Raw genomic sequence first — 24,871 nt, 5'->3', positions numbered from 1 at the left:
TGCTTGTTTTTTTTTTTGAGGCAGACTCTTGCTCTGTTGCCCAGGCTGGAATGCAGTAGAATGATCTCAGCTCACTGCAGCCTCTGCTTCCTGGGTTCAAGTGATTCTCATGCCTCAGCCTCTGGAGTAGCTGGAATCACAGGCGTGCACCACCATGCCTGGCTAATTTTTGTATTTTTAGTAGAGATGGGGTTTCACGATGTTGGCCAGGCTGGTCTCGAACTCCTGACCTCAAGTGATCCAACCACCTCTGCCTCCCAAAGTGCTGGGATTACAGGCGTGAGCCACTGTGTCCGGCTGTGATTGCTTGTTGAAGCAGTTTTATAATATATAGTTTAAAATCTTTGATAGATAATTATGACATCTATGAATTCTCATTGTTTGCACCTTTTGACTATATTTTCAAATTCCTGTTCAGATTTTCCTGGTTCTTAGTATGGTATGACATGTTATATTTGGTTGAATCCTTTGCATTTTAAGTGTTGTGTTATGAAGCTCTGCATTTTATTTAAATCCCCCCTTTTAGTAGGATTTGTCTGAAACTTTGCTTTTGGGGTGGAGGTGGGGCACAGCCTTGTTTCTACTCCCAGGTGTATGTGGAGATTCCAGTTCCATAGTAGGCCTTTGTTGACTCATTGATGGAGACGTACACCTAGTAAATGCTGAGTAGGAGTGAAAACTCTGGACTTGCATTATACCTTTGTGAATACCACCCTGGCTCAAAAGGTTCCTGCTTTTCACTTGGCCTCCACTGACACTGGGATGGAGGGGTGGTTAAGTTATCACTGGGCAGTGCTTTGAGTTTGGATTCTCCAGTAGGCCTCTCCTGTCATATCTCTGTAGAGGGAGGGATAGGGATATGTCCTTATCATTGGGTGGGTGTTGAACTCAGGCTCCCCACTTTTTCTCCACCCACACTCTAGAGGGAGGAAGCCGCGTTACTGCTCTGTGGGTATGAATGTCCTGTGTCCCCACTTGGCCTGCTGTGGTATCATGTTGTCTGTGGGTAGGAGTGGGGAATGGCTGACTATGTCCTCCTTTTAAGTCTTTGCAAAAGGTATATGGCTTGGGCTTTTATTTGTACCATTTGGCTTAAACTGGTTTGTTGTTGTCTATGAGTTTTTTGTCTTGGTAGGCTGCCGCTTCCCTGCTTTTTTGACAAGAGACAGCAGAATTTTCTTGGGGTTTTACGTATGTGTGTGCCTGTTGGTGTTTCTGAGTTGTCTGCTTCTCTAGCAACTTTTCTTGTATATATGAGTCAGAAAGGAAACCTAGGGAATTCATCCTCTTTTGTTTCTTGGCACCTGAAGCCCTAATTGGTCTGCCCTCTCTCTACATTTTGTTGTCTTCTTTTGTTTGTCTTATGTATCACGGCCAAGGGTTTTTAAAGCTGTATTTAGTGGAAAGAACAGGGAAAAGTACATTTTCTGCATTTTGTCAGAAAGTGGAAGTCTGCATTCATTTTTGCCTTTTTTCCCTGAATATAGAGTTCTGGGATGATTATGTTTTTCTTCTTCAAGCATTTAAAAGATGTTGCATTGTTTCCTGTCTTCCATGGTTTCTAATGAGAAGTCAGGTGTGGTGTCAGTAGTATCATTATTCCCATGTATATAATAATGTTTTGATATTCTCTGGCTGCTTTCAGGATTTTCTCTTTATCTTTGGTTTTCAGCAGTCTGACTATGATGTGCCTAGGTGTGGTTTTCTTTGTATTCATCCTGCTTGGGGGTTGCTGAGCTTCTTGAAACTGTAAGTTGATATTTTTCACCAAATTTGTGAAAAGCTTGACTTTTATTTCTTATTCTTTTTCTGTCTCATTACTCTCTCCTCTTCCTCTGTAACTCTAATTACATGAATGTTAGTATATTTGATATTTTGTAGATTACTGAGGGTCTGTTCGTTTTCTTCCCAGTGTTTTTACTTTTAGTTCCTCAGAATAGATACACTATTCATGTGTTTTCAAGGAGATGGACCAATTTTCTACCAATCTCTTGTTAAGCCCATCCACTAAAATTTTCATTGAAATTACTATACTTATTAGTTGTAGAATTTTCTTTTCTTTTCTTTTGAGACAGGGTCTCTGTCGCCCAGGCTGGAGTGCAATGGCACAATCTCGGCTCACAGCCACCTCCACCTCCCAGGTTCAAGCGATTCTCATGCCTCAGCCTCTCAAGTAGCTGGGACTATAGGTGCCCACCACCACACCCAGCTAATTTTTGTATTTTTAGTAGAGATGGGGTTTCGCCATGTTGGCTAGGCTGCTCTCAAAATCCTGGCCTTAGGTGGTCCACCCTCCTTGGCCTTCCAGAGTGCTGGGATTACAGGCAGGAGCCATCGCACCCAGACTGAAACTCTATTTAAATATAGATTTTAGCCAATGATATTCCGCTTTTTTTCCAAGGGTAAAATAAAATGTCCTCCCATTCCAGCCAGTTTTTGGTTATTTACATGTAACTTCAATTAGTTAGCTTTTACATTTTCTTCAGATTTGAGACATTTTAGGAAAGTTATTCTGATATTAGTCCCTATCCTGTTATCCAATAAATAAATAAATTTATGTGTGAGAGTCGTTGTTTTGTTAAGGTATATTTTGCATACACTGTAATTCACCCTTTCTAAGGTGTGTATCGAATGTGATTTGGTAAATATGAACAGTCATGTAATTACCATCATAGTCAAGATACAGAATAGACCCTTTACCCATAAATTCGCTCATGACCTTTTGAAGTTACTGCTACCTCCCACTCCAGCTCCTGGCAATCACCGATCTGTTGCTTTCCTATAGTTTTGCCTTTTCTAGACTAATATATGAATGGAACCATACAGTATAGAATCTTTTCTGTCTGCCTTTTTTTGCTTAGCATAATGGTTTTGAGATTGGTCCATTCACTAGCTTGCAGTTAAGTTTCGTTCAATTTTTGGCCAGTATATAAAGCTGCTGTGAGCATTTATGTAACATGCTTCGTTGTGGATGTATCTTTTCATGTTTCTTGGGTAAATACCTAGGACTGGAATTTCTGACTTGTTGGAAATATATTCTTAACTTTGGAAAACAGTTTCACGGTTTCTTAAAAAGTGTCTGTATACTTTTCCATTTCTAGAGATCTGAGAGTTCCATTTGATGTACATTGTTGCCAGCACTGGATATTGCCACTGTTTCTAAATTTTAGCCATCTGGTTGGCATTTAGTGGTAATTTATTGTGGGTTTGATTTTGCATTCCCTGATAATTAATTAGATTGAGCCTCTTTTTATGTCTTTTTTTTGCCATTTGTATATCTTTGGTGACATGTCTGTTAAAGTATTTTGTCTCTACCACCATTTTTTTCCAATTGATTTGCTTGTCATCTTGAGTTGTAAGAGTTTTTTTATATATTATTCACAGAAGTCAGTTATTGGAGATGCATTTTATACATATTTTTGCCTAATGTGTGACTTGTTTTCATTTATTTAGCAATGTTTATTGAACAGCAGAGGGTTTAATTTTGATGACGTTTGTCATTTGTTAATTTTTTGGAAGTTGAAAAAATTATGCTGTTTATGGCTTTATTAAAAAATCTTTGCTTGCCCCAGTGTTACTTGTAGGTTTAAAAAAATCCATTTATGGTTAAATTACACATATGATAAGAGAATACGAGATAAGATTCATGTTTCTTTGTTTTCCATACGGATTATTTAGCAGTTCCAGCATCATTCTAAAAGATTATTTATTGCTCTCTTGAATTATCTTGGCCCCTTGGTCAAAAATTAATTGAATATGGAAAAGTGAGTCTATTTCTATATTTTCTGTTCTTCTGACTTATTTCTCTCTCCTTTTACCAAAACCAAACATAAAAAAGATTTTTTTTTCAAAATCATGAGTTGATATTTACGTTTTCAGTTTAATTCAATAGCACAATTACATATCTTTAAAACAATCTTATACCTGTAGCTAAGCTATAGTTGTATATTTTCTTTTAATATCATCTTTCCTATAACTGAAAAAGTCATTAAAAGAAGAAAAGATTATTGTTTTTCTTTCAATTTCAAAGTAATCAAAACTAAGTGTACTAGTATTAAATAGTTAAAGCTAGTACATCAGTAATGAAATTTAATGTTATTGCTTTTTGCTATCTTTCTTTGAGTTTACTAGTGATGTAAAAGATTTGAGTTATTTGCTGTGATTATATAAATACTCTTTTGATGCATAATTCAGCTGTTAACATCGTGTTAATTTGTGGCATTCATAATTTTACTGATAGCCCTTCTGTGATTCTGATTTTTGGTAGTGGTTTTTACCTGGTAAGTAGCATTTTGTCAGTTGGCAGGTACTGGAAATCTGCTTTATCACTTCTCTTTTTTAAGAAAAGTGGAAAACACAAACAGTTTGTTCACCAAAGTTGTATTTCAAGGATTCCATTCAACCAGAATCTGGTTCACCTTATTGACTCAACCTGGGGGTATATTTACTAGATTTTTACATACATCTGTTTGGAGAAACTCGTTTCATCTGTGTAATGTTTGTAAGACCAGAAGTTCTTTTACTGTTCTTGAAATAAAACTTTTAAGAAGCTGAGTATTCTTCTGTTAGTTTCAAATTTGGACTAAAATTACACCAAGGTTTTGGACCAAAGAGAAAGCAAATAATCTGTTCTTATGTTCTTAAAAGACATGATTTAAGTGTATCCAACTAACTTGATTCTTACTGTGTCTGTGTTTACTCCTACTCAAATGAAAGCTTTTAAATTTTTTCCCACTTTTTGAAGTATTTAACTCTTCTGTAATATGCAGTTTTCTTATTAACTTTAAAGTTGTGTTAAGCAAACATGTTTAAATTAATATTTCAATTTCAAAAACCCTAATTTGAAGCAATAAATTTTATCATTGTATACATTACGAGCTTTTAAGAATAACCAAAAAAATGGGGGTGGATGTTTTATGTGGAAGTTATGTGTATCCCTTTTCTGCTTTTGGCTAAGGACAGATATCTTAGAATTAGCTTTATGGTGCATTCATCTATCTGATTATTTCAGTTAATATCATCTTAATATAATACAGGTTACTTGAGAAGAAAACAAACTCTTAACCCACTATTGGAGAGATACCAGGTAGGATACTAACCTTGATATAGAATTTCATGTGAGAAAGAGAAAGGAAAATATTTTCCGTTAAAAGTTGAGTTTTTATCTAAAATTCTCTTAATTTTCTAAAAAAACTTAATTTTTCTAAAAATATACTGAAGAATTATCTATAAAATTCACTTTGCTATATATATAGCATATATATATGTGCTCTCTCTCTCTCTCTCTATATATATATATATGTATGTAGCAAGTGAATAATAGGTACACATTTCTAGGAATACCCTAAATATTAGAACCTATATACTAAAATCACATCAGGAAACAAATAATAGCGCCCCAGAAATTCCATTCAAACCTCCTGTTGGTTACTAATCCTAACTCCCCAAAGACATGCACTATCATCTAGTAACAACATAGGTGAGTCTTGCCTATGTTTGTACTTTGTGTAATTGGCTTTGTACTTCGTATAATTGAGCTACTAAGTACTGTTTTCTGTCATCTTTCACGTATATATTTGTGAGATAAATCCAAATTGTTCCTTCCAGTCATTTATTTTTCTCATTGGTGTATACTATTCTGTCGTTAAAAGAGTACTATAATTTATTTATTTTACCGTTGGGCATTTTGAGGACTTTCAATTTGAGGTCATTATGAATTGTGTTCTATAAACATTGCAGTACATTTCTTTTGGTTGACGCTGAGAGTATTTTATGGATTCTAACCGCGAAGTGGCTACTTTCTTTTCTTATTTTCTTTTTTCTTTTTTATTTTTTTGAGACAAGGTCCAGCTCTGTCACCCAGGCTGGAGTGCAGTGGCGCAATCTTGGCTCACTGCAACCTCCAACTCCTGGGTTCAAGTGATTCTCCTGCCTCAGCCTCTCGAGTAGCTAGGATTACAGGTGTGCACCACCACGCCTGGCTAATTTTTGTATTTTTTTTGGTCGAAATGGGGTTTCGCCATGTTGGCCAGGTTGGTCTCGAACTCCTGGTCTCAAGTGATCTGCCTGCCTTGGCCTCCCAAAGTGCTGGGATTACATGCACGAGCCACCGTGCCTGGCTATATGTTATTTTCTTACAACCTAAATAAAAATCATTATGTAAACAAGACAAAGTATTCAGTACATTTCCATAGTCGATGAATTTGTCTTTATTACTTGTATATAACTAATTATGAACTCCTTGAGTTCAGTTCCTCTTTCATTTCCTGACTCTATGGGCTTGAGCAAGGAAATTTAACCTCTCTGCTTCATTTGTAAAATGAAAAATAGTGATATCTACCTACAATGGTGGTGGTTAGATGGGAATAAACTAATTTGTTTCTTTTTTGTTGTTGTTTTTTTGTTTTTGAGATGGAGTCTCACTCTGTTGCCCAGGCTGGAGTGCAGTGGCGTGATCTTGGCTCACTGCAACCTCTACCTCCTGGGTTCAACTGATTCTCCTGCCTCAGCCTTCCAAGTAGCTGGGATTACAGGCGACTGCTACCAGGCCCAGCTAATTTTTGTATTTTTAATAGAAACGGGGTCTCACCATGTTGGCCAGGGTGGTCTCAAACTCCTGACCTCAGGTGATGCACCCACCTCTGCCTTCCAAAATGTTGGGATTACATGCGTAAGCCACTGTGCCTGGCATAGATGGGAATAAAATAATTCTTATAAAGTACTTGGCTTAGCTGCTGGCAAATAATAATGCTTACTGATTCTTGCATATTACCCATAGTTTATTGGCTGACTTTATGTCTTCCTTAAATTATGGAATTCTATAAAGTGTCCTTGTCTATTTTAAAATTATACTCATTTTTATAACTTACGTGCTTTATTTGTATATATCCAGGATACTAGATATTTGTAATTCAAATTGGAGGTTATTTTTTGTCATTTGATTTTTTTTCTGTAATGTGTGTTCTCACTACATAGAAGTTTTTACATTTTTATGTAGTCAGATTTATTCATGTTTTTATTTATGGTTATGTTAAAGATTATAGCTATTAGGGACCTATTTCTTCAGGGTTTATAATTTATGTATGTTGTTACAAATAGGGAAATTACTTTTTCTTTGACCCAATAGGTAGAGGGCACTTTTGTGGACTCAGAAAGCTATTTTATTTTAGGAAAATATCTGAGATTCTGCCTCCTCATTTCCAAGCCAGAGTTTAAAATATTTACATTTTTACTTCATAGTGTTAAGACATTGTGTAATGTAAGTATAATGTTTAAAAAAAAATCTTAAAAATATAATAGTGATTTGGCAGAGACCAAAGCATGGAGGGCCTTGAAATGCTGCTCTGTTTGTTATCTATTATTATAAAGCAATTACCATAAACTTAATATCTTAAAACAGCACCCATTTACTTAGATCAGAACTCAGGGCAGGCTCAACTGTGCTCTCTGTTTAAGGTCTCGCAAGATTCAAATCAAGGCGTTATCTGGGTGGAGGCTCTGGGGGTGAATCCTCTTCTAGGTGCATTCAGGTGTGGGAGGAATTCAGTTCTATGCAGTTGTAGGGCTGAGCTCGCCATTTTCTTTCTTTCTTTTTTTTTTTTTTTTTTTTTTTTTTGAGACGGATCCTTGCTCTGTCGCCCAGGCTGGAGTGCAGTGGTGCAATCTTGGCTCACTGCAACCTCTACCTCCTGGGTTCAAGTGATTCTCGTGCTTCAACCTCCCAAGTGGCTGGGATTACAGGCGTGCGCCACCATGCCAGCTAATTTTTTTTTTTTGTATTTTTAGTAGAGACAGGGTTTTACCATGTTAGCCAGGATGGTCTCAATCTCCTGACCTCGTGATCCGCCTGCCTGGGCCTCCCAAAGTGCTGGGATTACAGGCGTGAGCCACCGCACCCTGCCGAGCTCACCATTTTCTTACTGCCTATTGGCTTGGGTCACTCTCAGTTCCTAGAGGCCACTCTTTGGTTTTTGCTCCTGGCTCTTTTTATCTTCAAAGATAGCAACAGTGTATTGAAATGTTCCCTTGCTGTGAATTTCCCTTTTGCTACTAGCTGGAGAAAACTCTGCTTTCAAAGGGGTTATTTGATTAGATTAGGCAAATCTCCCTTTTGATTAATTCAAAGGCAGTTGATTGGTGGCTTTAATCATATCTGCAGAATTCCTTTGCCATATAATATATTAATGGCATTATCCTTGCCATGATATTTCATCATATTTACAGCCTCTGTATTAGGGTAGGAAATTTGGTGGGGTTGGTGGTATGTGGGCATTTTAGAATATTGCCTACCACACATTCTGTATTGAGGGGTTTGCGTGTGATTCAGAATATATTTGTATTCCTTTAGAAAGATTACTGTGGCAGCAGTGAGGAGGATGTGTCAGAAAGGAAAGATACTGGCAGGAGAAAAGTCCCACTCTTAGCAGTCTCCATTTTGATTTTGTAATGTCGTTTGATGTTATTTTTTTAGCAGATGTTTCAATCAGAAATGTGTGTTTAATAGTATGCCAACTAGAATGATTAGCCTGGACTAGAACAAGAGCTATGAGTCAGTCATTGAACTGTTCATTACTTCAGGTCAATTCATATACAGAATAATTTCATAGATTAGGTTTTATTTCAGTCAGCTTTATTTCATTTTCTAAAGCGAACAGTTGTTTAAACATCGAATCTCATTAATAGCATTTTAATAAACACAGTATTAGGGTGGGTTTACTTCCCTAGATTGCGAATCTCATGGATTATATGTTGATTCTTATTGGCTTAATTTTTGAATCGGGCATTATTTATTTTAATTCTTTAGTCTTACAGTTTTGCATGTTTGAAGCTATATTTTTTCCTCTGAATACCACATTTGCCATGTCTCAGAGATTTTTTTGATGTGTCTTAATCATTTAAAAATAATAGATGATTTTTCTTCTTGATTGAAACTCTGCCGTTATATAGAAAGGACTTCTAAATTTTGCCAGTGGATAGATTTGGGAGTTTATCCTTATATTGTGAATTTCTAATTTTTATTGTATTAGGGATGGGGACACATCTGCTTTTACTGAATATAACCCAGGAAATACCTGCTTTTTAGAATATGTGGACATTTCTTTATGACCATACATGTGAATTTTTTTTTTGAAAATTCTATGTACATTTGAATAGAATGTTTTCTCTATTTTTGGAATACAGAGATCTGTGTGTATTTTATGTGTCTGTTTGAATCAAACCCTATCACTGTTATTATTTATTTCACATCTACTTAATATCTTGATTTGAGAGCTATGTTAAGGTCTAATCTATGCATATTATTTCTACTCAGCTTTACTTTTTATATGTGACATACATTTATTAGGGGTATAAACTTTAATGACTATGGCTTTTGGAATTTACACTGTAACATAAAACTTAAGTTATTATGAAATATTATCTTTGACTTGTTCATTGCTTTTTAGTTTAAATTCTATTTCTTTGCAATTATTGCTATACCTGCATTTTTTGGATAGTGTTTGTGTTTTTTCCCCTCAAGTCTATTTTTGAATTGTGTATGTCACTGTGCATTGTGCATATGTATGAATATATATATATATATATATATAGCTGCTCCTGTGTTGCTGTAAAGAAATACCTGTCGCTGGGTAATTGATAACAAAAAGAGGTTTAATTGGCTCACGATTCTGCAGACAGTACAGGAAGTGTGGTGCTGGCATCTGCTTCTGGTGAGGGCTTCAAGAAGTTTGAAATCATTTAGCCGGGCGCGGTGGCAGGTGCCTGTAATCCCAGCTACTCGGGAGACTGAGGCAGGAGAATTGCTTGAACCTGGGGGGCGGAGGTTGCAGTGAGCCGAGATCGGGCCACTGCACTCCAGCCTGGGCAACAGAGTGAAACTCTGTCTCAAAAAAATAAATAATAAATAATAAATTTAAAAAAAAGTTTGAAATCATGGTGGAAGGAGAAGGGGGAGCAGGCATCTCACATAGCAAGAACAGGAGCAAACGAGAGGGGTTGAGATGCCATACACTTTTGAACAACCAGATCTTGTGAGAACTCACTCATTATTGCAAGGACAGCACCAAGCCATGAGGGATTTGCCCCCATGACCCAAACACCTCCCATAAGGCCCCACCTCCAACATTGGGGATTACATTTCAACATGAAATTTTGGCGGGGACAAATATCCAAAGCATTTCATTCATTTTATATATGTGTACACACACATACATAAATGAAGTCTGTAGTATAGTTATATGTAAAATATGTATATGTGTTAAGTAGTATATTTTGCATGTTTTGAAAGTTGCTGTCTTTTACTAGAGAATTTAACCTATTTACATTTGTTATCCATGGACTTGAATGTTAGCTTAATGGACATTAAAATTTTGGTTTTAAATAATTTTTTATAGATCTAGGAAAATAATGATTTTTTTGGGTTTCTTTTTAATTCAGTATCGGTAATGAGAACTGATGCCCGAGTCTTCTTTTTTTGTAATGATCTGTTTTCTTTTTTATGTGGCTCCAATAATTTTCCTTTTATCCTTGTTATTTCAAACTTTCTGGGAAGTTTTTACCTGAAGCTGCCATTCAGGGAGTTTAAGGGAGGCATTGTTACAGATCAAGAGTGGGTATTTTTGTAGGGATATAGAGATAAGTGGAACAGTGATAATGACTCTTTGGGTTTTAGGTTCCTCATCTGTTGAATGAGGATTATGCTTAATTAAATGTTAGCTTTTATTATTAGATATTTACATAACTTTTCCTTTAGAATTTTGGTGATTATAATTCCTCCTATTTTCTCCCTTTCTGGTACTCATGTAAAACAGACATTGCATCTTCTGGATCAGATTTTCATGTCATTCTACCTCTTTCTCTTACTTTCCATCTTTGTTCTTTATTACTGCATCCTGGGAGAATCCTAGTTGTCTAATACTAAAAAAAGATTGGTGAAGATTAAAAACAAATTTGGAGCATGGGGAGCCTTATAATACTTATTTATTAGAACACGTAGCCTAAAACCATTGCTGTAGTTGGTACAGAATAAATACTGGATAATTAATTAAATGAACTGTGGAATATTTAACTTCTTGGTATTTTTTTATGATACAACTTTAATCTTAGAAATTTTGTTCATTCTGTTTTGTTTTATAGATACATTTTGACAGATTATTTCAATCTATTAAATAAAAGTTTTGAAAATTCCTCAGACTCATTCTTAAAATTGGTAATATGAGTTCTCACTGAGTTTTTGTTGTTGTTGTTATTGTGTTCTTGGATTATAACATGTTACTTTTTTCCTTTTCTTACTCCCTGTCTTTTTAATGATGAATAAAAGTAAAAAGAAAAAAATGCTGTCTAGGAATTTTCATTATTGATTCAAATAAACCATTTAGTTGATAAACCATTTAAGGGCTTTTTTTTTTTTTTTTTTAATTTTCTAGACAGGTTCTCACTTTTGTTGCCCAGGCTAGAGTGCAGTAGCGTGATCACAGCTCACTGCAGCCTCAACCCCCTGGGCTCAAGCAGTTTTCCCACCCCAGGCTCGTGAGTAGCTGGGACTGTAGGTGCATGCCACCATGCCCACCTAATTATTGTATTTTTTGTAGAGGTGGAGTTTCACCGTGTTGCCCAGGCTGGTTTCGAACTCCTGAGCTCAAATGATCCACCTGCCTCAGGCTCCCAAAGTGCTGGGATTAAAAGCGTGAGCCACCATGCCCAGCCAAGAGCTGTTTACTTTATCCCTCCTCCCCAAATGTTAGTTAGCTTCGTAATTGTTACTTATGTATTATATATTACTTATTATATTATTAATATTTTAACTTGATTTCTTTTATGTGTAGTGTATAAGAGTGTTGACATTTGAGAAGTTCCCTGTGGAAATCCATTCTTTGATATTGTCTACGATTTTACAAGTACTTTTTATTTGGTTTAGGAAGATACATTCCAGACTGTGTATATATAGTAAACATTTTCTTTTAATGTCGAGTGCTCTTCATTAGCTATTTAATTGTAACAGATGGGTTTGAAGCATTCTCCTAAATGTAGTGTTTTATTTTCCTTCTTTTATTCACTGATATCTTTATATGATATTGTAAATTAGTATGCTAGATATATTCCAGTACTTTTCATAGTAGTTTAGCTAATATAATATTTTTCATTGCAGATATGATTAAGAGAACATATTGGTGTTTCTAAAATGAGAAAGACATTGAGAAGCTGGTCAATTTAAATTATTTTCTGTTATTATATACTTACCTCTCATTATATTTTATCTGCCAAGATTATTTTTAGTGCACAAGGCTTCTTCAAAACTTGCCATATGGTATCAAAATAAACGATTTTAGATTTTAACAATTTAGCAGTAATTACTTATGTTAATGAGTTGTTATAAACATTTTTCAACAGATTGATTGTACTTTTTCTTTCGACATTTACGTGGCCTTTCTATTCGGACATTTAGACTACCAAGGTGTTGTATTTGTAGTTAATTCTGGGTTCTGTTAATGCACTAAACATATTTAGATACCTTGGGAGTTATAATATAAAAAATTGCCTGTTTTGTAAAAGCTGGTTATTACATTTTATCAGTGAAGACAAATATTTATTTTTTTCTGTGTTTCTAATGCATTAATACCCTTGAGTGCCAAAATAGCACTGAAATGTTATTCTGTATACTTATAAATATTATATAAAATTAAAGTGTCACAACAGTAATTAGTGTTTATGAGTTATTTAGAACCTTTTCCTGCTTCAGCCTCCCGAGCAGCTGGGATTACAGGCGCCCACCACCACGTCCGGCTAATTTTTTGTATTTTTAGTGGAGATGGAGTTTCACTGTGTTAGCCAGGATGGTCTCAATCTCCTGACCTCGTGATCAGCCCGCCTTGGCCTTCCAAAGTGCCAGGATTACAGGTGTCAGCCACCGGGCCTGGCCAAATTTTTGTATCTCTTTCTTTTCTTCATTCTGATTCAGCCCTCAGGAGTCACTTCGCTTTGTTATGTTGATTCAATGCAGTAGACTGATGACAGTGAGGAAGAGTTTGATAGTATGTGATATACAGATTTACACATAAAACATTGAAAACAATTATAATTTTAACTACTGTTGTCCCTGGTTAATTAGCAGAATATAAAGTCAGTGTAGTAACATGTGAAGATATCCACAGTAATGTTAGCAGGATCCAGCTGTCTCTGTTACATGAGGCTCCAGTTATCTCAGCTAAGCTGTTTATGAGCCACACTTACAAACAAGATCACCAAAAGTTAAGTTTTTTTGGTATATGTATAGGAGCACCTATCTATTAGGGCCTGTTTCAAGCAGCATTTTTGGTGCTTTGGATACAAGGATAGTACGGTGCCTCAGTTGAAGGATCCTGGACTAGGATGAGAAAAAGATAAACTGATCATGTAATGGCATAAGCAAGTAAGTACCATGTAATGGCGTAAACAAAAATTTGTGTTAGATAGTCATTTCCCACAGAGAGATTTCATACTGTATAGTACAGGGCCCATCAAACTCTCCTCAAAGAAAATGATGCTCAAAGTGGACTTGGGAGAATGAGGAAGAGTGTGTGAATCATTCTAAGGGAAAACTGAATAAGGAAATGCAACATTTTACATAATTTCTTCTGACTTCTTATGTGTTCACTTGCCCTAGACTGCCCCTCTTGTTTGGGGCTTATTTCTGTGCGTTCTACCACTTGCAAGATAATGGAGGCAGGTTGAAATGGGAAAGATACCAGATGACTAATTTTTCCCCCCCCACATTTCCATCTTTTGTTAAGAAATTTGAAGTTGATTGCTACATTGAAGTATGTAGTTTTTTTTTTGTGAGTCTTTAACCATTTGTGTCCCTGTTAACTTATAATTGATGAGTTTATTTTGTATTTATTTTTAGGCAGGGTAAAAAATAGTAATGTGTCTCATAAATAATATAAGTTCCTATTACTAGTTTTGGTGGGATTTAAAAACTTTATAATAATCCTCAATATAGAAACTTGCCCTTTTAACCATATTACTATTTGCTTTTAAAAAAAAATCTTTAGGTTTTCTTTCAAAAATGCTTCAAAATTTATTTTTGAAAATATAAGGAATGAAATTCTAACTTTCTAATTTGAATGGAAGGATGAGTTGGTAGCACACGAAGCACTAAATTGAGTAATGTAGATTTTATTATTTTTAACGAATCCTTTGTTTAATATTTTGCAGGTTCAATTTGTTTTACTTGTGATGTACAGAGAGTTTTTTATACCTTCCAGCTTATATTTGAATATTCCTTTTCAAGGTTTTATAAAGAGATTTCTCTCCTTTACCCCTTTCAGCGATGTGCATTTTGTAAGCACCTTGGAGCCACTATCAAATGCTGTGAAGAGAAATGTACCCAGATGTATCATTATCCTTGTGCTGCAGGAGCCGGCACCTTTCAGGATTTCAGTCACATCTTCCTGCTTTGTCCAGAACACATTGACCAAGCTCCTGAAAGATGTAAGTTTACTACGGATAGACTTTTAAACTTCAACCAATGTATTTACTGAAAATAACAAATGTTGTAAATTCCCTGAGTGTTATTCCACTTGTATTAAAAGGTAATAATACATAATCTTTAAAATCTGAGGGATCATTGCCAGAGATCGTTGGGGAGGGAAATGTTATCAACGGTTTCATTGAAATTAAATCCAAAAGTTATTTCCTCAGAAAAATCAAATAAAGTTTGCATGTTTTTTATTCTTAAAACATTTTAAAAACCACTGGAGAAAGATGTAAATAGGGACTATGCAGTATTTCTGATTTATACTATAAAATCCTTTATTAAAAAGTCAATCAGTATTCAACATCTTTTACACTAAAAAGCCATCCAGTTGAAGAATTAGAAGACAGTTCACTCAGGTGTTATTTCAGGATTTATGTTAATAGGAACACCAAACACTTCTGAAATTCTTAGAAATTGTGTATCCCTGATAGGTGTAATAGAAATCTCTGCTAGCACCTTTTGATGATTCATCTGTCATAGTCATCTGTAATCTGCAGTCGTGCTGTTTTTCTTTCTTTTCCAAATAGTATTTTATAATTCAATTAAAATGTTTAAATGCTTGAAATTTACGTTATATAGGAAATTATAACTCTTTACTATTGTATCATTAAATAGAGATCTCTCCTTTTTCTTACTATGTGTTTTCCCAATGAGCATGTATGTTTTGGGATCTTTTTTCTCCTAGTCTTTTGAATTTCCAGTCTCATTATGAAACCTCCATGATATTTTATTCAATCTTTTTTATGTCACCTCTTAGTTACCTAATGTTAGCTTTTACCTGTTCCTTAGCAATGTTGATAAAAGCTTTTTTCCTATCTTCTCCAGGTCTGTGAAACATAAGTATAGCTACCTCAGGCTTAAACTAATCTCAAATACAGTTAGTCTACGTGATCATTACCCTTTATCTTTGTTGAGTACCATAATTTCATTTTCCATTAAAATTATTTTGTGTCCACATATGTAATCATATCACCCTTAGTAACCTAGTGTACAGACAAATTATAGGTAAGGCAAACTAAAATTTTAAATTATATTTAGGCTAATAAGGGATTTAAAGTTTTAAAATGCTTTAGATTGTACACTCTTAAATCTGGAAGAGAAGAACTTTCATGTACAGCAACTGTTATGGCTACTATTTATGTACTGAGTTACTTCAGCAAGTGAATAAACTGGCAGTTATCAGAGTGGATTATATTCTGGGTGGCATGATAAATATACTTTGTCATCTCAATAAAACAATTTTGTGTGTACGTAAGAATCTGAATTTTATTCAGCCTTTTGTAGTTAGTCATGCTTTAGACCTCAGTAAACAACATGCAAACTTCTATAAGAATGTTGTTCTAATGTTAGAACATTTTATTACTTAATGGCAGTGCTACTTTCTACTGAAAACTGTGTTCTAATAGTGTATACCTTCAGTTACATGTTAGCAATCATAAATCAGTTTGTAAAATAATAAACTAAATACTGAGGTGAGATAATTTGCTGTTGTTGATCATGTATATAATGAAAGGTTTATGGCATCATAAAGCTAAAAGATATACTAAAATTATGAGTACTCTGCCTTTTTCCAAAATAGACTTATGGAGACTCATAAAAATACATGAGCAATAGGATAAAACTAAAAATAAGTAAGGAAATTTGGCAATGGAAAATTTAGATAGGGTAAATATGAAGGTTATAGACCCCCCAAAAATATATAATTCCAGACGTAACCACAAATTTGGCCCCATATCTTTTCAGCAGTCAATACAAAGAAGGAAATATGAGCCCTTAATCTGATTCTTACTATTTATAACAAGACGTCACTTGATATAATAATATAATAATGACGTCACTTGATACAATGCAATGAAAAATTGTCTTAAAGTAGCCACCTTGCAGTAGAAAAATACCAGTTTCATAGGGCTGTTTCTTATAGCAGCCTTCAAACTAAGTCAGTGGTGTAAAATCAAGGCATAAATGACTAAATTAGATTTCTTTGGGTTTTTTTTTTTTTTTTGAGATGGAGTCTCGCACTGTCACCCTGGCTGGAATGCAGTGGCGTGGCCTTGGCTCACTGCAAACTCCGCCTTCCGGGTTCATGCGATTTCTCTTGCCTCAGCCTCCCAAGTAGCTGGGATTACAGGCGCACACCATCACACCCGGCTAATTTTTTGTATTTTTAGTAGAGGTGGGGTTTCACTATGTTGGCTAGATTCGTCTCGAACTCCCGACCTCGTGATCTGCCCGTCTCAGCCTCCCACAGTGCTGGGATACAGAGGTGTGAGCCATCGTGCCCGGCCTCCCTGGGGATCTTAAACAGTGCATTCTAACTACACAGTGTTCTGTCCCATCTGTTGAGACGATCTTAATCTTGGATTAAGTTCCAAGGATATAATTTAAAGAAGATTGCAGATAGGATGTTTTGTCATCTTTTTAACATCTTTTATAAATATTTCTTCCTATCCTAATTGTGTGTCATGGCAGAAGTTACTTTTTATGCTTTTAAAATGATACTGTCTTAAATCATAGTGTTGTTATGAGGGTTAAATGAAAACAATGAATGGAATTCACATAACATTGTGCCTTGTATATATTAATTGCTTTAAAAAGGGTAGTTATTTTACCTCCTATCTAAGGCTTAAGTTATGAGAATGATAATACATATTGAGTATATGTATTTTGTGTTGCTTCCTAAGGGGCAGAGCAGTAGCTGTGATAGTTGACTGAGTTAGGAGTAAGGTTGACATCTTTTTATAAAAGTTGAGAAATTTAACAAAAGCATGCATCTCATTATAAAGAAATCCACTAAAGAGAGTATCTGTGAAGAAGGCCAAGATTTTCATCAGGAAACACTTTTAGGTGCTCTGTCATAGGTAAATGGCTGGTCATTGTTGCAACATTATTTTCATGATGATACAAGGATACATTAACCTTGTCTGGAAATTTTACACTAAAAATCCATCTAGGAGATACAACCAGATATACTTCCTGAATAGGAAAACTGAATGGCAAGAAGCCAATCATACAAGATAAGAGGAAAGAACATTCCAGGGAGAGGGAACAGACCACTACACAGACCTTGAGGAATGGACTTGGCATGATTCATGAACAGACAGCATGTCATTTTACTTGGAGCATAGTAGCCTACTAGGTGGGTAGTAGAGACATCATCAAGGCGAACAAAGGCAAGATCATGTAGGCCTTGTAAGCAAGGGAAGGAGTTTGGGTTCTATTCGGTCTGCAATGAGAAGTCTTTGCAAGGTTTAAACGTGGAAATGCTACATATCTTAATTCACCCCCTGTTCCTCAGTGTATTTACTCATCATTTAGCTTTAATTCCTTTTACTTCACTTAAGCTTTAACTCCAGCCTCTTTTCTTTGGTTATCTTTGTATTTCTTGACATTAAGTCCTGCTGCTTTTCTTTTACCCTAAATTCTGTCAGTCCTCTGACCTTTCTTATCTACCTGCCAATGATACGGTCTAGCCTCTTTGGATGACATCCATGATTTATTTTTTCTTTCCAGAGATTCTCTTTTATAGACAAATCACTCAGCACAGTGTCCTGCCAGTAATGAAAATTGGCAGATGATAGGGTGTGATGGAAATTAGAAAGCAATGCTGATTTGGTCCTTCTTAAATTCACATTGTATGACAGCTGTTTTGACTTTTGTTGCTGTTCACCAATGCTTTTATTCTTATGTGTTGTCTGGACTTTCTTAAGCAATAGTTTCATCAAGTTTTAGGATCTGTGATAAGCTCTGTTCTAATTTAAGCTCGATGTTTTTGTCTTTTTTATTTATCTCTTCTCTTTTTACAGCTGTCTCTTAGGAAATGACCTTCTCTAAAGATGATCATTTTGTTTCCTCTCTCTTTTCTCCTGCCATAAGAACCTTGCTCCCTTTACTTCATTTAGCTTCATTGTATGCCGCTGTTGGCATTTCATGTCTACTTTTGTGTATACTCAAATACTCATCACTTTCATTGATCAGTAGTAAAGTTTGCTGAGGAGTCAATTTAATTAGTAGTCAAGAGCCTGAGCTTAGAAGCCAAATAGACTTGGATTTTACTCCTCTTCCCTCTTAAATCATCTTTAGTTATAGCCTGTCTTTTTGCTTTTTCAACTGTTTAAAGAAAAATTTCTTAGTTGATTATTGCTTTAAACTTATTGTCTCTGGCTTACAGACATAATGTGTGTCTAAATATTCATATTTAATTTCTGTCATGACACCAAAGCTATCCAGTAGTATCGATAATCTTCTTATACATGATCTCCAAAAGGTTGTTTCAGTATTCCCACACATCTTCTCCCTGACTGGGAGGGTTGGAACCAACCTCATTTCTTTGTGTAGTGCTTTTAAAAATTATTGTTTTTCACATAAGGCATATTAAGTGTTTTTGCACCAGATGTATTACATGGATGTTTTTCTTTGACTAATTTATTACCAATGATCCATAGTAATCAACACAGCAAGGTTGTCAGTAAGGAATTGGTGGAAATCATCATAGTCTAAAAAGTCATTTTTGTGACAATGACAGTTGTCTTGTTGCAGAGCGAACTTTGTTGTATATAACAGTGCTGTGCAGTATAAATATAATGTGAGCAACATAAGTAATTTTTCTAGTGGGTATGTTAAAAATTTGAGTAAAAGGAAACATTTGGGAATAATTGTAGTAAATTTTATTTAATTCAGTAATCCAAAATAGTAATATTTCAAATTTTGAGATACTTTTTCCCCTATTAAGATTTTGGAATCCAGTGTGCATTTTATGCTTACTGCACACCTCGATTTGAACTAATTACATTTCACTTGTTCAGAAACCACATGTCGCTAGTAGCTACCATGGCAACTTGAAGTGTCAGGGTAGCAAACTCTAGAAAGTTTCACAGAAGCATTTTAGTGTTCCTAGGAAAGTATAATAGAAAAATGAATTGATTATCTGATAATTAGTTTCTGATAATTAGTTATTTCCCCCAATTTTTAAAAGTTTTACGGTGAGCAAAAAGAGATCAATTTTTAAATGTACATATTTTGAAGGATAAATACTGGTACTCTCTTAATATTAAGAAACAACATCCCAGTTGTGTCCTTTCTATCAAAAATGAACTAATTTATGATGCTTCCATTGTTAGATTAATGATTTATTTTAAATGCCTATCACTTAAAGAGCCATTTAAAAGTGATTTTAGCAGTAAGTCCTTCACTTAAAATATGTTCAATAAGACTTGATTCATGTTAGGCAGTTGGGGATATAAAGTTAAAAAAGTTAAGGCCCGTGTCCTTCAAGGATTCACAGAGTTGTGCTGTAATTAATTGATTATGTAACAGAAGTTTATTGTAAGCATATGCGTAAAAGTAATATTCAACAACTAAATGGGTATTTGGGTGTGGTAATAGGTATTCAGGAAATAATGTGCAGAGTTTTTTTTTGAGACAGGGTCTCACTCTGTCACCCAGGCTGGAGTGTGGTGGCGCAAACTCCAGTCACTGCAGCCTCCACCTCCCGGGTTCAAGCGATTCTTCTGCCTCAGCCTCCTGAGTAGCTGGGACTACAGGCATGTGCCACCACACCCTGCTAATTTTGTATTTTTAGTAGAGATGGGGTTTCACCATGTTGGCCCGGCTGGTCTCAAACTCCTGACCTCAAGTGATCCATCTGCTTTGGCCTCCCAGAGTGCTGGGATTACAGGCGTGAGCCTCTGTGCCTAGCCATGAGCAGAGTTTTGAAGGCTGGGAGCACAGCAGAAAAACAAAATTTCAAGCAGAGGGAACAGAATGTGTAAAAGCACACAGACATGAATAGCATGTTATGTGAGGTGCATGGCAGACAACCTACCATGACCACGAAATAGTGAATGGTTCTGAGATTCAGTTGGAAAGGGAGATAAGGGCCTTTTTGCCTCATACTTGAAAATTCTGATTTTCTTTTAGGTGAAAAATGTATTGGTGGAGTTTTAATTTATACAGAGGTTAACAATTAGATTTACATTTTTGAAAGATTGTTCTGGATGTGTAGAAAATGATTTAGAGAGGATGTCAGAACCATAAGTAGAGATGATTTGAGGCAGAAGATACTGCAGTTAGCGAGACAGAGTATTAGGTAGGTGCAAAGGTAATTTCAGTCTTCGCCATTAAAAGTAATGTCAAAAACTGCAGTTACTTTTGCACCAACCTAATATGATAGCCTAAACTATAAACATATAAGGAAGAATGATGTGTAGGAAGTTTAATACATAAGAATTGGGATCTGGCTGGATGTGTTGGGTCAGGGCTGAGTTCAGAGTCAACAATGATACTAAGGTTTCTGCCTTTATCTATTCTTGAGAAAAATGAATGATGTTTCGGGTTTTTAAGAAAGTTTCACTTTAGAGCAGTTGAGATTGAGTGTTTTTAGAACATCTGGCTATTGAGGTCCAGTAAGAATTGAAGAATAAAGGTTTGGGGTTTATGAAAGAATTCTAGGGCCAGTAATACAGATTTAGGAATTATGGTGGCATTTTATGGCGTGAGAGTTGATGTGATCACAAAGGGAAACTATGGGGGATTAGGAAAGAAGGAAAAAGATGAAATCCTAAGAAACTCCAGCATTTAGAAAGATTGTATAGGTACAAACGCCAACAAAGGAGGATGAGATGAAAGTAGGGGAAAGCTAAGGAGAAATTAGGAGAGAGTTGCCATGATAGAAACTAAGGAAAGGGGCATTTTAATGTGGGAGTGGCTAGCAATGCAAATGCTACAAAGTGCAAAAAAGCCAAAGACTAAAAAGTAACAGTCGGGTTTCCTATGGGCATTGGCAGCCTCACTAATGTAGCTTCAGATGAGTATTAGGTGCTAAGCCAGCCTTCGTGAAGTATGTCAGAGGTCCAGCCAGCGTCCAAATTTTGAAGCCTGTTTTTGTACTGCCCTCAAGCGAGGAATTATTTTTACATTTTTAAAAGAGTGTAAATAAAAACAAAAGGTCTGACTTTTTGTCAGAGACTGCTATGGCTCACAAAGCCTAAAATATTTACTATCTGGCCCTTCTCAGGAAAAGTTTGCAGACTCTGGTACGAATAAAAGAAATATATTTTTACTCTGTTTCAATATGCTTGACTGGAAAAGAAAGAACATATGAGTCAGAGAGAAATTGATAGGATTGACCAAACCTTCAAAAAATGGAAAAAAGGCTGAGTGTGGTAGCTCACACCTGTAATCCCAGCACTTTGGGAGGGTGAGGCAGGAGGATTGCTTGAGCTCAGGAGTTTGAGACCAGCCTGGGCAATGTGGCGAAACACTGTCTCTGCTAAAAATATAAAAATTAGATGGGCATGGTGGCACACGCCTGTAATCCCAGCTACTGGGGAGGCTGAGGCCTGAGAATCCCTTGAACCTGGGAGGCGGAGGTTACAGTAAGCTGAGATCGTGCCATTGCACTCTGGCCTAGGTGACAGAGTGAAACTCTGTTTCAAAAAAAAAGGAAAAAAAAATGGTTCATATACTTTGTGATACTTGTTAAATACAGGCATATTTATACATATTATCTAAGGTTGGTATGATAAGCTTGACTGGAAAAGAAAGAACATATGAGTCAGAATAGTAGATAGGAATGATCAAACCTTCAAAAAATGAAAAGATTCATATACTTTATGATACTTGTTATATACAGGCATATTTTTTATATATTATCTAAGATTGGTATGATTTTAGAATACATTATTTTCCTTCTTATTTTGCAATATGCATAAGTTTAACTGTATATTTGGCAGGGCAGTTTATCCTTATATTTTCTGTTTTATATGGTAAAGGAACTGTTAGTACATTTTCTTTTAATCCACGTTTAGGGATGAATGATGTCCATAATTATGTGGATTTTAATGCTTTTACAACTAGAAATTAATATAGATGAATATATAATTAGTATATTAAGTAATATGTGTATGAATATGTAGCTTCTGTCTTTAATGTTCTTCCACATAAGACATTTTCCAGTAATTAAAAAATAGCCCTTATATGATTTGAATAGTCTGTTTATGCTTAAGAAGCATCTTAGTCTAATTGGTATTAACGTTTCTTAATTTTGTCTCTTATCTGATTTTGTAATTTCAAAATATATTTAACATTCAAAGAAAATGTTTATGTTACACTGCAAAGCATTTCTTAGTTGGTGTTTTCCTTGTTTGGTTCTTTCCAGTAAGCATATATTGAGTATTAATTAGGTATCCAGCATTATCATTGGTATTAGGAATAGAAAATTAAAGAAGACCTGCTTATGGTCTCAAGTAGATATAGCCACAAATAACTGCAAAACTATACGATTAAATTTAATGTGGTTACATTTAGATTAAATAACCCTACGGTGTTTTTATTGATACCTCTTTCTGATTAGATGACAATTCAATGTGAATAACTTCAAATGTCTGAAAGGTTCATGATGCAAATCCTTTCAAATGATTTTACTGTATAGTCAGAAAAAATTTAAATTCTTATACAACAATTTCATTGTTTTACTGTTAATTATAGCAAAGGAAGATGCAAACTGTGCAGTGTGCGACAGCCCGGGAGACCTCTTAGATCAGTTCTTTTGTACTACTTGTGGTCAGCACTATCATGGAATGTGCCTGGATATAGCGGTTACTCCATTAAAACGTGCAGGTTGGCAATGTCCTGAGTGCAAAGTGTGCCAGAACTGCAAGTAAGTTTTAATTTCAATTCAAAGCTGTGTATTGGGTTTAAGAGGGACCCTATTACTAGGTGCTAAAGGTTTGTGTAATATAATAGAGGTTGTTCATATTTTAGCTATATTCATTCAGAGTGACTTCATCATACTTAAAAAAATTACTGGATATCAACATTTGTATTATTTTGAAAGAAGTCTAAACAAAACTGATTTTAATCATTTAAATTGTTCTGGTTGTCTAAAGAGCTAATTTAAATTTGCCAACAATTTAAAAAATAAGCGATATTAACAATTTAAAACAAGCATTAGAAGAATAAAGTAGCTTTTCTTAAGGGGTACTGGGGAGGAGATTTAATAGGATTTAAACCTCTAACTACAGAAGTAGAAGAATTAGAGTTGAGCCAAAAAATCAGTCATGTGTTTGAATTTCCATTCCAGGAAGGACAATTTCTACTATTATTTTAATGTACATCTGCATCTCTCTAAAAGCCACCTTGAGTAGATCCTGGTCAGCATAATTCCAAAATGAAATATGTGGCATTTACAAATTTGTAAGGGGGTTATCTTTTCCTATTGTATTTCATCTCTTGGTCATTTCTCCAGTCTTTTCTGTGATTTTCGCTTGCACCCCCATGATTCTAATGAGCATGATAATTTGGGGATGTTACCAGCATCTTCATTTATAGGCTGAGAATTTTTGTTGTAACCAGCAAGAATTATGCCCAACTGCCATGATCAGTCTGTTTTTATTATTTAGTTTGATAAGAAATAAGCGTCAATATCTTAGAGTTATGTGACATAAATAGGACTATGTACCTTCATATTTTGGTAAAAATTAGATAAAATATTCAGTAAACATTTATTCGATACCTTGTATCTGCATTCAGTTTCTTGGGAAGGATTAAAAGAACTTGAAGGAAGAGTACTTGTCCTCCAAGATCTTTCCATGTAGCTGAAGAGATAAAACATGTGACTTTTTATGGAGAGGTTGAACTGAATAATAATTGGAGGCCAACTGACCCATCTTCCTGTTGACTTCTATTTATCCCCCAGATTTCATTCAGAGATTCCTCTCTCAGCTCTTGTTTTCCCCGTTTTTTCTTTTCCCCTCCTCTTGAATTTAAAATCATAGTATCTGAAAGTGATTATAGTCAAAAATCTCAACAGAGATACGCTGTAGGACAGGGGCCCAATCTTTGGGGGCAGAAGAGTGTTTAGAGAAAGGTTTTAGGTTTTCAACTGTAATTCTTAATAATTATGACAAGGTTCGTATTTTGAAATAATTATTCAGCATTTAATTGCTTAATAGACATTCTAAGCACTTGAACCTGCATTACATTTAATTCTCAACAGTAATCTTTATTATTCCCATTTTATACCTGAAACTCAGAGAGCTTTAGTCTAAGTTGTTTAGTGACACAGCTAGAAAACAGCAGCCTGAATACAAATAGAGATCTGATGCCAAATTTGATCCTCTTTACGTTATATGACAGTGTCTCTTCAATTCGCTGTGCCAAGATTTGTTCCTTTCCACACAGTAGCACCTAGCTGTTATAGCGCCTTCCTCTAAAAAATTATATTTTAAAAGTAAAGATCAGAGGCTATTCATCTTACCTTAACCCTTCCTCCTTTGCAGGAATCCTAAAATGGCTAGAGCAAGTTAACCATAGGTGATCATTGAGTAAAGATCACCATTTAGGAGGTAATCCTTATGGCAG

General features: G+C 35.3%; 1 protein-coding gene across 25 annotated transcripts in view; it reads left to right on the top strand.

Annotated features, from left to right (window-relative positions):
- KMT2C (lysine methyltransferase 2C) overlaps window positions 1-24,871 on the top strand; it is a 303,762-nt gene that overhangs the window by 150,241 nt on the left and 128,650 nt on the right. For 24 of the 25 annotated variants that reach the window (XM_063726211.1, XM_063726208.1, XM_063726207.1 and 21 more), the window contains 2 exons: window positions 14,304-14,466; window positions 22,997-23,168. In XM_063726211.1, coding sequence (XP_063582281.1) covers window positions 14,304-14,466; window positions 22,997-23,168 — 335 coding nt within the window. Of the gene's footprint in view, window positions 1-1,672; window positions 1,750-14,303; window positions 14,467-22,996; window positions 23,169-24,871 lie in introns of those variants that run through there. The other variant, XM_063726227.1, reaches the window with a different exon arrangement.

Source organism: Pongo abelii, chromosome 6 (genome assembly GCF_028885655.2).
Source record: "Pongo abelii isolate AG06213 chromosome 6, NHGRI_mPonAbe1-v2.0_pri, whole genome shotgun sequence".
Taxonomy (NCBI): domain Eukaryota; kingdom Metazoa; phylum Chordata; class Mammalia; order Primates; family Hominidae; genus Pongo; species Pongo abelii.
This window is presented reverse-complemented; position numbering and strand designations above follow the sequence as displayed.